The sequence below is a fragment of the Trichosurus vulpecula genome, chromosome 5 (assembly GCF_011100635.1).
Source record: "Trichosurus vulpecula isolate mTriVul1 chromosome 5, mTriVul1.pri, whole genome shotgun sequence".
NCBI lineage: Eukaryota > Metazoa > Chordata > Mammalia > Diprotodontia > Phalangeridae > Trichosurus > Trichosurus vulpecula.
This window is the reverse complement of record NC_050577.1, coordinates 133,691,721-133,707,168: the sequence shown is the minus strand read 5'-3', so window position 1 is coordinate 133,707,168 and position 15,448 is coordinate 133,691,721. Positions and strand designations below refer to the sequence as shown.

At 38.2% G+C, this 15,448-nt stretch overlaps 1 protein-coding gene across 1 annotated transcript in view; it reads right to left on the bottom strand.

Moving 5' to 3' along the window:
* WNT2 (Wnt family member 2) overlaps window positions 1–15,448 on the bottom strand; it is a 60,997-nt gene that overhangs the window by 29,629 nt on the left and 15,920 nt on the right. The window contains exon 4 of the mRNA XM_036761229.1: window positions 1,714–1,978. Coding sequence (XP_036617124.1) covers window positions 1,714–1,978 — 265 coding nt within the window. The remainder of the gene's footprint in view (window positions 1–1,713; window positions 1,979–15,448) is intronic.

The window sequence follows — 15,448 nt, the reverse complement described above, 5'->3', positions numbered from 1 at the left end:
CTAGCTGCCCCAAGTCAGTCTCCACATAGCTGTATTTGTGTCTGTATCTGCCTGCTCAAGCAACGCCTAAAAATGCAAGAGTTTGTCAGTTGAGGCTGTACCCACATATTTCATTGAAAAGTGAAAAATGAAGCCAATTAAAGAAAATAACTTGTTACTTGGTCCATATGATCAATCAATCAACAAGAATTATTAAGCACATACTTAGTGCCAGGCTTTGCTAGCCACTATCAATACAAAAACAGTTCTTGCCCTCAGGGAACTTACATTCTAATAGGAGAGAAACATATAAAAATGAGAACACACAAGATAAGTTGAAATTGGAGGCTAAGTGGAATCTGGCAAGGGAAGGGGTGGTGGTGGTGGGGGGAAACAGGAAAGTAATCCTGAAAGCTGCAGTACTTGAGTTAAGAATCCATACAACCACTGGCTGTTTTTTTTTTTTTCACCGAAGTGACTTTGAAAAAAAAAAAAAAAGACCAAAACAACAAAAAAAAGACAAAGAGAAATAAACAATGAGTTTGGTATAGCCTCAGGGACAAAAAAAAGTCAAGGGAAAACAAATCAATTGATTTCAACCAACCCACACATTTTCTTTATTTTTTTTCTGAATTAACTCATTGAAAAGACTAGTCAACTCATTTAAAATGGTCATCTGTGTGTGTAGATAAAGCCTTTGTCTAAAGGAGTATTAAGTCATTTATTCCTGTATGTTACAGTCTTGCTTTTACAAGTCATGCCCTCTAATCCCTCACATGTCTGCTGCAATCCCACAATTTAAATCTTTAATCAAGATAATACAGGTAATGCCAAAATGGACAGGTAGCTACCCAGATATGTGACCTGTATGGATCTGCTACCGTGTGAAGAAATGGAAAAGGAATCAGCTCAAAGTCCCAGTGAGATATGACAGAAATATCAAGTAATTTGCCCTCGGAAAGCAGATTCACGGTAATTCCTTTAATTGTATTAAGTACTCTGAAAGCACATAGATTTTCTAGTTTTCTTAAAAATTACATACTCAGTTCATTACCCCTCCCTTTAAAAATGTTGTTAATTATCTTTCCGTTCTATGCTTTTTCCTCTGAGGACTGATACAGCCACATCCCAGAAATTTAGTATGTTAGTTCATTGTTATCAATTTTATTCACATATTTATTCATTGTTTCTATGATTTGTTCTCTTGCTTACTGATTATTCAGAATGTCATTAGTAAGTCTCCATTTAGTATCTTCTGCTTGGATCCCCTGAATTAATTTGAAAGCACACAAGAAATATTTACCTATTGAGTGGGCATGAATGTTTGTCCAAAATCCTCCAATAAAAAGAGAATGCAATTGTTCTCCTCATGCCCTGTATAAGTTGACATATATATATTATACCTACATATACATATATTAAAAAATATATCTAGCTAGACTCCTTTGAGGCAAAGTACTCTTTGTATTTAAACCCTACACATTTCCCCCATCTCCCCCAAAACTCTGGTTCATTATGGTAATATAGGGTTAATGAATCATTGTCCATTTTTCTCTGTTCAGTTGATTTGGGAAATTTTTCTATACTTTTGAGTATGAAATTTATAAATTATGTGAGCTTTAGGCCTCACAGAAGCAATGAAGTGAAACTATTCAAAGAATCAATTGTAAATAATGGGGCTTTACTTCAATTGTGTCATCTGGGAATCTGAATGGTCAAGCGATTTGGGCTTACCTGCATCTCGGTCCCTGATACAGTAGTCTGGAGAGTTTTCAAAATAGACCAGGTCATTTTTAGTTGGTTTCTTAAATCTCTTGTTAGCCACAGTGAAGCCAGTGCCATCTTGATTCATGACCACCTGGATGGCCCCGTTGTACTTCTTCCAAAGATAATCTCCCGTCTTTCTAAAGTCAGCCATGGCCAGCCAGCAGGTCCTCAGGGTGCAGGATCCACTCACCCCGTGGCATTTGCATTCTTGTTTCAAGAACCGCTTCACGGCCTATTAGAAAAGGCAGCAAAACATCAGCAGAGATGAATGGACCCAAGTACTCAAGTAACACATGTTACATTATCTCTTCTCCTTTTTGAATTTAGTCGTGGCACCTGAAATCTCAGGATAATTTTTGAGTGATGCTTTATAGCAAGGGCTCAAAAGCTCAGTCAGTGTAGAGGATGATAGAGAGGGTTCAGTCAATGCTATTTATTTATTTACCTAGGAAGGTAGGTAGAGCTATGGAAGCTGTGATTTCACCTACCCACTAATGAAGATCTGCCACTGGTCTATAATTTATAGTCTTGAAGAGGTCCATGGAACACCAAGAAGCTAGATGATAGGCCCAGGATCAAAGCCAATTTGTATTGGAAGTCACACTTGAATCTAGGTCCTCGTGACTCAGCCTGGCACTCTATACACTTTGCCAGGTAGTCTCTCTTTCCTAAAATTAAGGTGGGGGAGGGGAAAGAGTCTTAATTCCATTTGGAACACAGATCTGGAGTTGGAAAAAAGGCCATCTAATCTAACCCCCTCATTTTATAGATGAAGAAACTGAAGCCTAGTATTAAGTCATTTGTCCAGGGTTACACAGACAAGAGACAGGATTAAAACCTTGGTTCTCTGAGGCTAAAACCAGTGCTCTTTCCACTGGGCCACATTGCCAATCATCTATGTGGTAAACCTTCACCAGGAGGAGACCAATCTAAAGCGGTGAAAAGAATGAATTATAAAATATTTTATAAAGAAATGAAGTTTTAATACTTCACATACCATGTATAACCTATATTAAATTGCTTACCATCTCAGGGAAGGAGGAAGGGAGAGAATTTGGAACTCAAAATTTTAAAAATGAATGTTAAAAATTGTTTTTACATGTAATTAGGAAAGAAATAAACTATTCAAAAATGTTTTGCATACAGATTAGTTATCATACTAATAATTTGCTTAATAATATACTATTATAACTTGAATTAGGCTAACCAAGCCATTGCCAAGTTGGGTTTCTTTAATGAATGATTCTTAAGTAGCACATGACTTATATGTATACGGCACCTTTCCTGGGTTATATTCCCAACTTCATAATCAGGTTTCAAGATTGGGTCCCCAGAAGAGTGGCTACTTTCACTTCCAGATTCTAAGGGACTCTGTGGGTCTATACTCCTACAGCTATGGTTCCTAAGCCCCCACTGGTTAGCTTACCTTTAATAGTCATCCAGTAGATACAATTAGCTCAAAGCAAAGGCATTTACTAAGGTGGCATAGTAAGAACAGTAGCTATAAAAACATTACCCCCATAAACCTGGGGCATACTTTCCCATAGATACACACAGCACCTGTGGGAAGAGTGGGCACAAATTTAGAGTATAACGGTAATGAGGCACACGTGGACAAGGCTATCACACCTCTGGTGCTTTATGGCCCTCATTTTTTTCTCTTATCCTGGTTTCCTCATGGGGCTCCCCTCTGGGCATAGCTTCACTGTGAGGGGGGGATCACCCCACTGGCCTCCCTCCCCAGGTCTACTTTTCCCTGAAGCTCAACTCTCAACTGCCAGGATATTGAATCCATAGTCAGTTTTCTCACTCTGTTGACACCTTCTCACCTTAAATGCTGCCTTTTTGAATCTTTATATAGAGCCTTTACCTCTTTACCTTGAATGGCTGGACTCTCTGAATTGTTCCCTACTGGTATCTCCTACTGGTCAAATATGCTTCACTATGGAAGAAAAGCTTAAAAAAATCCCTGTCCTATAATCTAGATACCCTAGTAGAGGCACAGGGGTCACATTCTACAAATGCCCTCCATCCCTTGAACTCTAAGACAGTTCAAATGTCTCCAGGATATGGCAAAATCAGCTTTATAAAGGCTTTCCAGGGTGGGACCAATCTTTTCCCAATTAATGGCCAGCTGCCATTGAAATTGAAGCCAGGAACTCCTTCACACTTCGTAAAAGGATGACAGGGCATAGAGAGGCATTTGCACATCATTAGCATATTAATACTCATTACCTGTCATCTCTCCCTTACTTTCTATGATTCTATCACCTAGTGTGTGTGGTAGAAGGCAACTCCACTCCCTCTCTCTTGTATATGAATATCTCTCACGTATATCCTGGGCCATCTCCAGTCATCCTGATGACTATCTGGTCACTGGACCCAGATGGCTCTGGTGAAGAAACTGTGGCTGGTGACCTTGCACAGCCCTCCCTCACTCAAATCAAAGTCAACTGCAAGTCATGTCATCATTTACCTGATGTCACGGAACTCTTCGAAAAATGAAGGACAAACACAACAATCTCTCACGTACTGTGTTACAAAACAGTTGGTTCTTTTGAGCAAGTTAGCCATTTCAATTACATTTATATTATTCATTTATTTAGCAAAGCCATATGTAAAGATAGACAGATAGAGAAAGATATATATTTAAGGAGAATCCAAAGCTTTGGACATGCAAGAATTTAATGGATCAATTAATCAACAAGCATTTATTAAGTATTTACTATGTGGCAGACAAGGTACTACTGTGTTGGGAGCAAAGGGGGATACAAATATGAAAGTGAGAGAGTCTGATCTCAGGGATCTTACATTTGAATAACATCTCAGTTAAGGAAGTATTGGTATGCACACATATGTATAGATGTGTGTGTTATGCATATATATGTATATATAATAAACACATATACATATATCTCTACATATATACATATATGCACATATTTGGATATAAAACATTTCCACACACAGTTTAAAATCACAGGACACTATGATTGAGGACATTAAGAACTAGGAGAAATCAGGAAAGGCTTCTTGAAGGAGGTGGCATTTGAACTGGGCCTTAAAGGGAACTAGAGGCTTAAAGAAACAGAGAAAAAGAGAGAGAGCAATCCAGGCGTAGGGGACAGCCTATGCAAAGGCATTGGGGCAGGAGATTGTTATGGAATGCCTGCCAAATGCTCCCCTTAATCTACAAAAACACACAGCCCAAAATACCTCCATACTACTTTTTGTTTTTCATGCATATGCAGAAAAATTAACATAATATTAAGGTGTCAGTATCCCCAACCCCAATTCTCTATTATTCTCTAGTTATGCATCTAGGGGCAGCTAGGTGGCACAGGATAGGAGTGCTGGGCCTGGAGTCAGAAAGACTCATCTTTCTGAGTTGAAATCTGGTCTCAGACACTTCCTAGCTGTGTGACCCTGGGCAAGTCACTTAACCCTGTTTGCCTCAGTTTCCTCACCTGTAAAATGAGGTGGAGAAGGAAGTGGCAAAACACTCCAGTAACTTTGTTGAGAAAAATCCCAAAAGGACATGACTGAAAAAGAACTAAACAACTACAGCAAAGTATGTGTCTACAGGTATTTCTGCCTCTGATCTCCTTTCGCCCATCTTTTTCTTCCCAGTTAACCCACTAATTGGCTCCACTGGTCAAAGTGTGGATAGCACTACATTCTACTGTTTAGGCTTGTCTTGTGCAATTGGGACATAAGGTTAAGGGTCTAAGGAAGCCAGAAGAATCCTAAGGCAAAGCCAAAAGCTGAAAGATGGAAAGGGGAAAGAGAACAGAGATTCCAGCTTGGGAGGGTAAAAAGGAGGAAGATGCCTAGGAAAGGAATGACTGAGAGGCCTCCAGGAATAATGAGCTATCAGATAGTTGCCCCTTCTTGTTAGATTGCCTCTCCTGTACCCTCTCCCCAAGGGTATAAAGGCATTTCCTCTGATTCTGAGACTTGAACCCATGTCTCTCAGGACCCAACCTCACCAAATACCTGCCTCTGTCCTAGTTCTAGGAATCAGAAGGCACTCACTTGTAGGAGGTTTGTCATGGTAATTTCACTCTGTCCATGGCCAATCATGTAGACTGGGGTCTGGAGAGCCTTAGGGGATGAGACCCTTAATCAGGAAAGTGAAGTGAAGGTCCTATAGGTTTCTCATAACCAGCCTGGCCCCAACTTATTCCATTTAACATATTAAAGACAGTCCATTTAAGAAGACTTAATGTGTTGGTGCAAGCACAGCTAACTGTGCTATCCTAACGAAACCATTTGGTCCCCTTCATCACAGGGTAGCTTAGAGATAAAACAGGAGTTTTTGTGCCCTCTTCCTTGCAATGGAAAGAAAACACTTAAGGAACAAGTGCTTGGGGGAAGCATTTACCAGCCTAACCTAGATATGGTTATGTTCATAGATAGTTTCCAAAAGCAAGGGAAACTGAGTTCCCTATCACTGGAAGCCTTCAAGTGGGAACTGGACAGCCATTTACAGAATCATAACTAGCATGGAGAATCATAACTAGGGAGACAGAGACACAAAAGTGAGACAGTCCTTGTCCCAGAATAATTTACATTCAATTGTGGGAAAAAAAAAAAGCTCAAATAGTTGGGCAGTAGTCAAAGGAAGGTCAGCCTGTTACAGGAACTGTGAATGGGAACTATAGGGCAGTAGATTATCACACCCTTTCCAGTAGCAATGGTAGTTTCTATTTGATTATTGTTCATATAGAAAAAGGTTCAGTGGTGGGAATGAGAGGTGGGAGGTGGAATGTGCACCACGGTTGGTTAGAAGGAAAGATGTCCATGGTGGATAGCTTTGGATTTTGGGTGATAGCTGGATGGGACAAGATAGCTGGAGGAGATATGAAGCACTTATTGGGGCTGGCTAGATACAATGCGTGGATGTGAGTTTTCACTCACTCACTCACCCACCCACCCATCAGGACAGTATGACCCCAGGGTGGAGTCTGAAAGATGAACTTCTGAACATCTTCCTGCCCTTTCAACCTTTTCTCATCCTAGAACTCTCCTTGTGTTCTCTAATCTTTTCTCCACCCCTCTCCACACACGCTATGCTTTCCTGCCTCTGGGTCTCTGGCTCACATTTATCTGAGCTAAGAATCCCTTCCCCCACTCTGTTTGTTGAATCCTACCAATCCTGCAGAGTCCAACTCAAATCTATCTTTTCTAGAAAGCCAGGACATGAACCCAAGTCTTCCCGGTTATGAGGCTGGCTCTCTATCCATTATTGCATGCTTTCTTTTAGCCACTTAATCAATACTTGTTGAACTGAATAAAATAATATGTATTCAACTACTTGTGGGATGAATGAATCCAACTACGTTCCCTGAGGTGTGCCTTATGAAATTTAAGCACTTTATCTGTTCTTGAAAAGCAATAACTATTTAACCCATGAAACTGATTTAATAATAATAGCCAACACTGAAATACTTTAAGATTTGCAAAGTGCTTCACGTATATACTATTTCATTGGGTCCTAACAATAACCTTATGAAGCAGGTGATGTAGTAGGTGATGAAGTAGGGAATGGTCACACCCCATTTTACAGATGAGGAAACTGAGGCTGAGAAAAGCTCCAGGGTCACACAGCTAGAATGTGTGTGAGTAAGGATTCTACACCTAAGTCCAGTGCCCCATTCTCCATTACCCCATCCATCTATTGGTTTGAACAAAGAAATGCTATGACTCAATGCTGAAGATGGCTGTGAGTTCTTGAAAACTGGGCTGATAAGTTCTAGTATTTTCTATACCAACCTGGAAAGGTTTTAAAATGGCCTCAGAGAAGAACTGTGTCTGTTATTCAAGGACCAGTGGAGGTTAGTGCAAATAAGGACTTGAAACCATGAACTGTTTAGTTAGAGAAATGATATTGTTAAATAAATATTAAATAAACTGATTAAATAAAATAAACACAATTACAAAATGGCCCCCAGGTCTGTGTAGGCCCCTTATTCCTACCAATGTAAAAGTGGTGGAATAGCAGAAAAGAGAACAGAGGTTGTTAAGAATCAGTCATCTAAATTCATTTACTTAATGGTTGGTATTTGAAAATGTGATCTTTGTTTGTTGACCAACAAGTGGGCCAGAATACTGCAACAATTTATCTATGTTGATATCTTTGATAAATGAAATCAGAGACCTTAACAACAACAACAGCTAACACTAAATGCAAAGCCAGAACTAAGGCAGGGCATGTGGAGTTTTTCCAAGCAAAGGATATTTAGAGAGGTGCCGTTTTCTCTCCCAACGGGTGGCCATGGATAATTTGGCTGCTGGTACCAGATGTACAAACAACCAGACCACCAAGCGTATTGTCCTCCTGTTTTCTAAATCTCTTGTCTTATTTGGGTGGGACTTCCTCTTGTCTGACCTTAACTTCTTCTGCCCTCAATGTCATTAAGACTTTTTTTCTCTACTCCTTGTACACATTTTTTTAGTGGTGTTTACACACAAATTTCAAAACAAGGGTTTTTGGAGGCAAAGCCACAGCACACTTTAGTGATAATGGTTTAAGTCCCTAAAGATTCTGTTCCGGTGTTAACAGCTCTTTTCACCTTATTAACTGAACTGGAGGGGCTTATCTAAGGTATGGGGGTGGGGGAGGGAATAATATCCTCTTATTGAGTATTTAATAAATGTTTGCCTTTAAAAAATAAATAAAATTCTTCTTAAGCTTGCACCCGCATTACATGGAATATGGTTGCCACAGCAACCCAGAGGGTTTCTTTCATTCTTGGAGCATTTTCTTAGAGGACCTTGAGAATGGAGGTCTTTTCTCCAGACCTTTCACTTTCTCTAGTAGAAAAAACAGCTTGTAGTTTTCTGTACAGCTATCACACTCTGAGGATCACCACTGAATCACTCTCACCTTCCCCATTTGCTGGAAGTGAAATAAACCCTCAGACCTCTGCTGTTCTTGGGGCTAATTCTCACAGTGAAACTTCCTGCCTTCCAGGCCAGTTCACCAGGGACCCAGCCACCGGAGGGTTCTGAAGGAGGCTTACAGAGAGTGCCTTTCTTTAGGACCTGCTCTTAGCTTGTTTAGCTGCCTTTGATCCTAAAGGCTAGATTGTTGACAAAGGGCTAAGGCAAACAGCAGCTTCTTTTGGTTATTATCTAGGTAGAAACCTGACTTTCATCTACTCCTCACATCTTCTCTTCTCTTCTCTCCTTTCCCACAGTTCATCGGGGATTTCAGAAACCTGAGTTCATCCTGTCCTGTTTCAATATGGAAGAGCAGGTGCACTCCAATAAGAAAGAATCAGTAAACATTTATTAAGCACCTACTATGTGCCAGCCACTGTGCTAAGCACTGGGGATACAAATAAGAAAAAGAAAGACAATCTCTACCCTCTAAGAGCTTATAATCCAATGGGAGAAGATGATAAATAAAAGGAAGCTGAAAAGAGGGGCAGGGGTAAAGATGAGAGATGCTGTGGAACAGAAATAAACAGAAGAACTTCTGTAGTGATTTTGGCAGTCGTTGAAAAGGTGGGGTAGGGGCAAAGGAGGAAGGTAACATACCACCATGTTACTTAGCTGTTAACTTAGCTGTTAGCAAATACACACACATACACACACCCACACCCACACGAAAAGAAAAGAAAAAAAAAGAGTACCTGCCCTCAAGGAGGTTACAGTCTAATGGGAGAGGACAAACACACGAAAGAATGGACATGGTGAAGAAGTCAAAGAAATCCAAAATGAGAGCAACCAGAAAAAACAAAGAATTCCAGAATGAGTGCAACGTAGTAGGAAATGAGATGTCTGAGGAGATGCCTCTTTTGTTCCCCCTCCTTCAATGGAGATTGAGTCGCCAAATGGGAAAAAATAACGATACAACTTTTAAAAACTGTCTGATGAACAAAACTGGATCTAGAAAAACATACATAAAACTGGAAAATAAAGACTTTTCAAGAAATGGCGTTGGTAAAGAAAGCCTCTGTTTCCTCATCTGTAAAATAAGCATGTTCCAACTCTAAATCTATGGCCTTGTGTCTATAATGAGATCCATCATTAGTTTAAAAGGGAATAAAACAAATTGATAACAAAAGCAGCAACATGGGGAAAGCCTCCAAAAATATGAATTAAGGAATACAATCAATGGGAGATGAAATCCATAGGCAACAATGGTAGAAAATGCAGCAAAACAAAGTCAGAGGGCAATTCAACTGGGAAAAGGCTTGAAAAATTTACGTGCAGAGATGATCGATTTTGAAGACAGAGTCTAAAGAGATAATCTAAGAAACACTGGATTACCTGAGAAGGAATCTAACCACCATTTTTCAAGATATTGCCCAATAAATTTCCCCAGAACTAGTTCGATCAAAAGATGAACAGTAGAATTCACCCTACATTCTTAGAGACAAAAGTCGACTTTAGCTTACCCAGACTAATTGTCCTGAAACTTCATAACTTCATCAATATAAAGGATTTTACAAGTGCTTATGAAAAAGATTGCTTATCAAGGTATCCCAATTTGAATCCCATAGGATTATTCATCATGAGAAAACAAAGAAAATACTGGGAAATGATTTACAACATACCAAAGAAAATCTGATTTGACTCTGGAATCCTAACCCAGGAATACCGGGAATAAAATACGAAGATAAAAATATGTATTCAATTCTCCACAACATTTTTAGACATTTCCACAAGGGAAAAATATGCTGCTTAAAGACCATGGAAAGTAAAAGTGCGTGAAGTGCACTCCATTCTCACCCTGGTGCGAAAGACCTTTCCTGGCAACCTATAAGTTGTCTTGGGCTGGAAGATTATTTTGGTGGGTTCTGCTGCTCCAGAATTTGTTCTGAGGTGTTTGAAGGGGAATTTGAGAGAGCTCAGGCAAGTCCTAGCCATCTTCGCCATCTTGGCTCCACCCCTTTCCCCCACCCTACTCCCTGCTCCGTCACCTTCTTAAAGGAAACACTGAATTACAATAGGATTTAGATAAAAAATATTAATGGTCAGAAGTTGGGAATCTGCTAAGTTAAACAAAGACAAAAAAGAAGTTATAAAATTGGACAACAATGTGGAAAAAAAATTAGATTTCAGGGTTATATTGAGAGAAATGAATGGGCTTATTAGAAAATTTCCTCAACTTGAATACGCAGGGGACATTGATGAAAACTGACCTCAATCTGAGGCATAAAGAACTTGGGAATAAAAGAAAAATCAGACATTTAAAAATGCTACTTTCATAGACTTTATGCAATTAAAATACTAATGAGTAAAAGAAATGTGATTAAAAGATAAAAGTCTAAATAGTGACTAAAATGACTGCTCAAAAATGATTGTGTTAAAGATGAAAGAAACAATAAAAATATATTGAATATAACAATAATAATTCTATAACAAATTATGAGGTGCAACTAAAGAAGTGCTTAGAGGCAAATGTATTTTGAAGAGATGCTTATATTAACAATCCAATTCAATGATCATTTCTGAAGCACTTTCACTGTACAAGGCACTATGGATACAAAAGGCAAAAATGAAACAGTCTAACCTGAAAGACTTTACATTCTACTAGACAAAGAGGAAAAGAGATGGCTAATGAACATAGTTCTCTTTGGTTAAAAAAGAGAGAATCAATTATAAATATTATAATAATAAATCAGTCCAATTAGGCTTAATAATAAAAGCTAACAATTAGGTGGTGCTTTAAGGTTTGTAAAGCCATTGCAAATACTACTTCATTTTATCTCCCCAACAACCCTGGGAGGCTGGAGTTATTAGTATCTCCATTTTACAGATGAGGAAACTGAGGCAGACAGTGACTAAGTGATTGCACAGGGTCACACAGATTGCAAGTATTGATCTTAGGTCTTCATGATTCCAGTCCATCACATTATCCACCCTACCATCTAGTTGCCTCATAAAAGAGATTATGAAGATCAAAAGAAAAAGTAACTATTTAAAATGCTAAAAACTGATTTAATAAAGAAAACCAAGAATTATTTTTAAAGAGCAATACAGTTAATAAAACACAATAAAAATGAAGAGGAGAAAACCAAATTATCAAAATAAAAAAATGGAAGGGGGAATTAAATCAGATGGTGAAGAAATAAGAGAAATTATTAGAGAATGTTATGTACAAGTATGTTCATTTTATATTTCATATATCATGAAACTGTAAAAAAAGAAATTAATGAGTGCCCTTAAAGATATGAAATATGCAAGTGTATAAAACAAAAAGAGATATTTGAGACAAGTCAATATTGGAAAAGAAATTGAATTGGCCTTCACTAGGACAAGATGGATTCACAGATGAGTTTTATTACACATTTAAATCCTAATAATATATGAACTGCTTTCAAAAATAAAAAATAGTACTCTACCCATTTCTTTCTATGAGGCAAATATGGTTCAGATATGCAAACCTGGGAAAGAACGAGAGCTATAGATCAATATCATTAATGAGTGTAGAAATGTTAAATAAAATTTTAAAAATAGAACAGAATAATACTTCCAAAATTATTCCTTATGATTTCTAAAAAGTCATGACATGGATGGAATTATAATAGAGAAAGAATATACAAAAATAAAAGGATTTTATAGAATAAAAATCCATGTATCCTGAATTATAAAAAAAAATAAACTAGGAAAAATTTGTGTATCAAGCCCCTCAGTTAAAAGCCTGACATTGAAGATTTATAAGGAACTGACTCCAAAATATAAAGAATAAGAGATATTCTTTATAATGCGAGTAGACAAAAAATCTGGATGAGGAAGTGCACAGAAGAAAAAATACAAATTATCAATAACTACATAAAAATGTTCAACTCTGTAACAGTTGGAAAAATGCAAACTAAAACCACATTGTTTCCTTCTAACTTCCATCAAATTGTTAAAGATAGTAAAATGACAATATTCAGCGCTGGTTCATAATCTGAGTTGAGTTTAGGAGTTTTAGGGAAAAAAGACACATTATCCCAAAATCTTGGACGTAAAATTCATTTTTTGGTTCTTGTATTATCCACGGGACCAGTATAGTAATTTTCTATCCAGGTGTCAGAGACTGGCATCACTGAGCTCAGGAGGACAAAAGGGAGGATCGTAATGAGGAAATGGTATAAATTGGTCCTAGAGTTAGGTTCAAAATGTCTCTCAACAAGCAAAATGTAACCAAATTTTTACCTTCTCATACTTAATAGGTGTAATAATGATGAAGTCTGTGTTGGCAGTGAGCATTAATATAGTAACAATGCTGTGCTTCCTTATTTCAAGACGAAAGCTTGGGTTTGAGTCTTGATTCTGACGTCTACTAGCTGGGTGACCCTTTGTAAACCCCTCTGAGCTTCAGTAGCTTTAGTTTTAAATTGGGGATGTCTTAGAATATCTAGCTCAGAGGGTTGCTAGGAACAAAGAGCTTTATAAACTTTAAAGCACTAATAAGGGTGAACTATTATTGGTATTACTATTCAGAATCTGGCCTAGTTTCTATTGGGCTCTGACCATAGTTCTGTGCTCACTGGTGCTTCTAACCTACTTTCATCATCGTACCCAAAGTGCTATATGAGGAAGTATAAATGGCATTGAAAGAAGGTAATGTTGGGGAAGAGTGACTGAACATGAACAAATACACACGGAGGAAATTCATGGTGAAGGTGATACAAGTTTAAAGTCACTCAGAAGTCAATCTTAAAGATATGTCAAGAGGAAGATATAAAAAGGGGGGGGGATCATGTATAGCAACATTGAGAGAGAGAGAGGGAGAGAGAGAAGGAGAGAGAGAAAGGGAGAGAGAGAAAGAGAGAGAGAGAGAGAGAGAGAGAGAGACAGAGAGAGAAAGAGAGAGATTAACAAAACTACCTACCCATATCCCTTCATGTTCATTTCTATGAAATCTTTATGAGAATCAAGGGCATACTTAATGAAAATACATTAAGAAATCATAGATCATTTTCTACAGCAGACACACTTTCATAGCCACGTAATTGAAGGGTGTGGAAAAATATAAGATCCTGCAACAACAACTACAAAAATTTAACTGGCTGGGTCAAAATGTACCCTTCACTTCAGCAAGGTGTCTCCCATGCATATTTTTTTTTTAGTTTTAGTTTTTTCAGTTTTCAACATTCACATTTTTAAGATTTTGAGCTCCAATTTTTTTTTCTCTCCCTCCCTCCTCTCCCCTCTCCCAAAGATGGCAAGTATCCTATGCACATATTAATATCATGTAAGATTCCTTGATGGATCCAACCAGAGTAATATTTGTCTAATGATCCCGTAATTATACCAAACAAGGCATAAAACAGGAAGACACAATTCCTCCAAAGGTATTTCCCATTGTCATGGACATGTCTTCTCATTGTTAATCACAGCCACTCCGAAGAGATTGGCCTAGCAATTCACGTAGAAAAACCAAGTGGATGATGAATGTGTAGCACCCAAATTATGTCATGTAGGTGGGTGGGCAGCTCAGTGAGATAGTTCATTAGTACATATATCTTAGACAGGCCTTACAGAGGGACAAATAGCTAAGCCAAGAATTTGATGGGAAAAAAGAAGAGAGCTTTTTGGATTTCATTTGGCAACTCACATAGTGTTTTCAATCATGTCAAGCTACACCTTGATGGAAAAGCCCATCTTTTTAACAACATTTCCTGCTGAAGTTACATGATTGGAAACAATGGAACTTTTTCATCTCCAAAAGAATCAAAATTGTGAGGTGATGTATAGGGTAATAGAGAGATGTGTTAGGTGTAAGCAGGCAGTAGCATACCGATGATGAGCATAAGAGTGACAAAATTACTCATCAAGGAAATGGTTCATGATGGGAAAGGATGTCAGCTAGTCATGTATCATTAATCAATTAATCCACTGACAAGCACTCATTAACTGCCTACTATAGGCTAGGCACTGGGGACACAAAATAAAACATGAACAGCACAAGTACAGGAGTAGTACTTAGCAAATGTCAAACATCTATAGGAAAACCTCCAATGTATTGAGAGACGGGGGAAGGGAGGTGTGGGGGAGGGGAGAGGAGAAATCCCCGGTGGAAGATTATGGAGGAAGACAGATAAGAATGGCACAGAATAGAATGGTATAGACAATTTATGATATGAACCATTGGAGAGATTATTGATGAGATCACAGACTACTGGTTTAACTTAACACATTTGTAATTTGTTTATACCAAATGTTATCAAATTCCTACACTTAAAAAAAACTTTTATCATTCCTTCTGTCTAAATTTGTCTCATGCAAGCAGACCCCGCTCTTTCACATTTTTTCCTTGCTATTCAGTGAGTAGTATCTTTAACCTGCTCTTTTTCCTATCTTAGGATCTCCACCTCCAGCTGTCTCTAAGACATAGCCACGTGGAGGTATGACCTCAAACTCAACACATCCAAATCTCAGGATGTTTATTACCTTTCTCCCTAAACCTTTGACTTCAACTGTTTCTGCCAGTGATACCACAGTATATTCAGACTTTGATATTAAACATCTTGGTGTTGTCTTTGACACTTCCCTATCCATCATTAGAAGCTGTTAAGAGGCTCAGCGTTGGGCCTAGTGTCAGGAAGACCTGAATTCAAATTCAATTTTAGACACTTATTAGCTGTGTGACCCTGGAAAAGTCACTTACCCTCTCTCTGTCTCAGTTTCTTCAACTATAAAAAAAACCCCTCTCAAGTTGTTGTGAGGATCAAAAGAGGCAATATTTGTAAAGTGT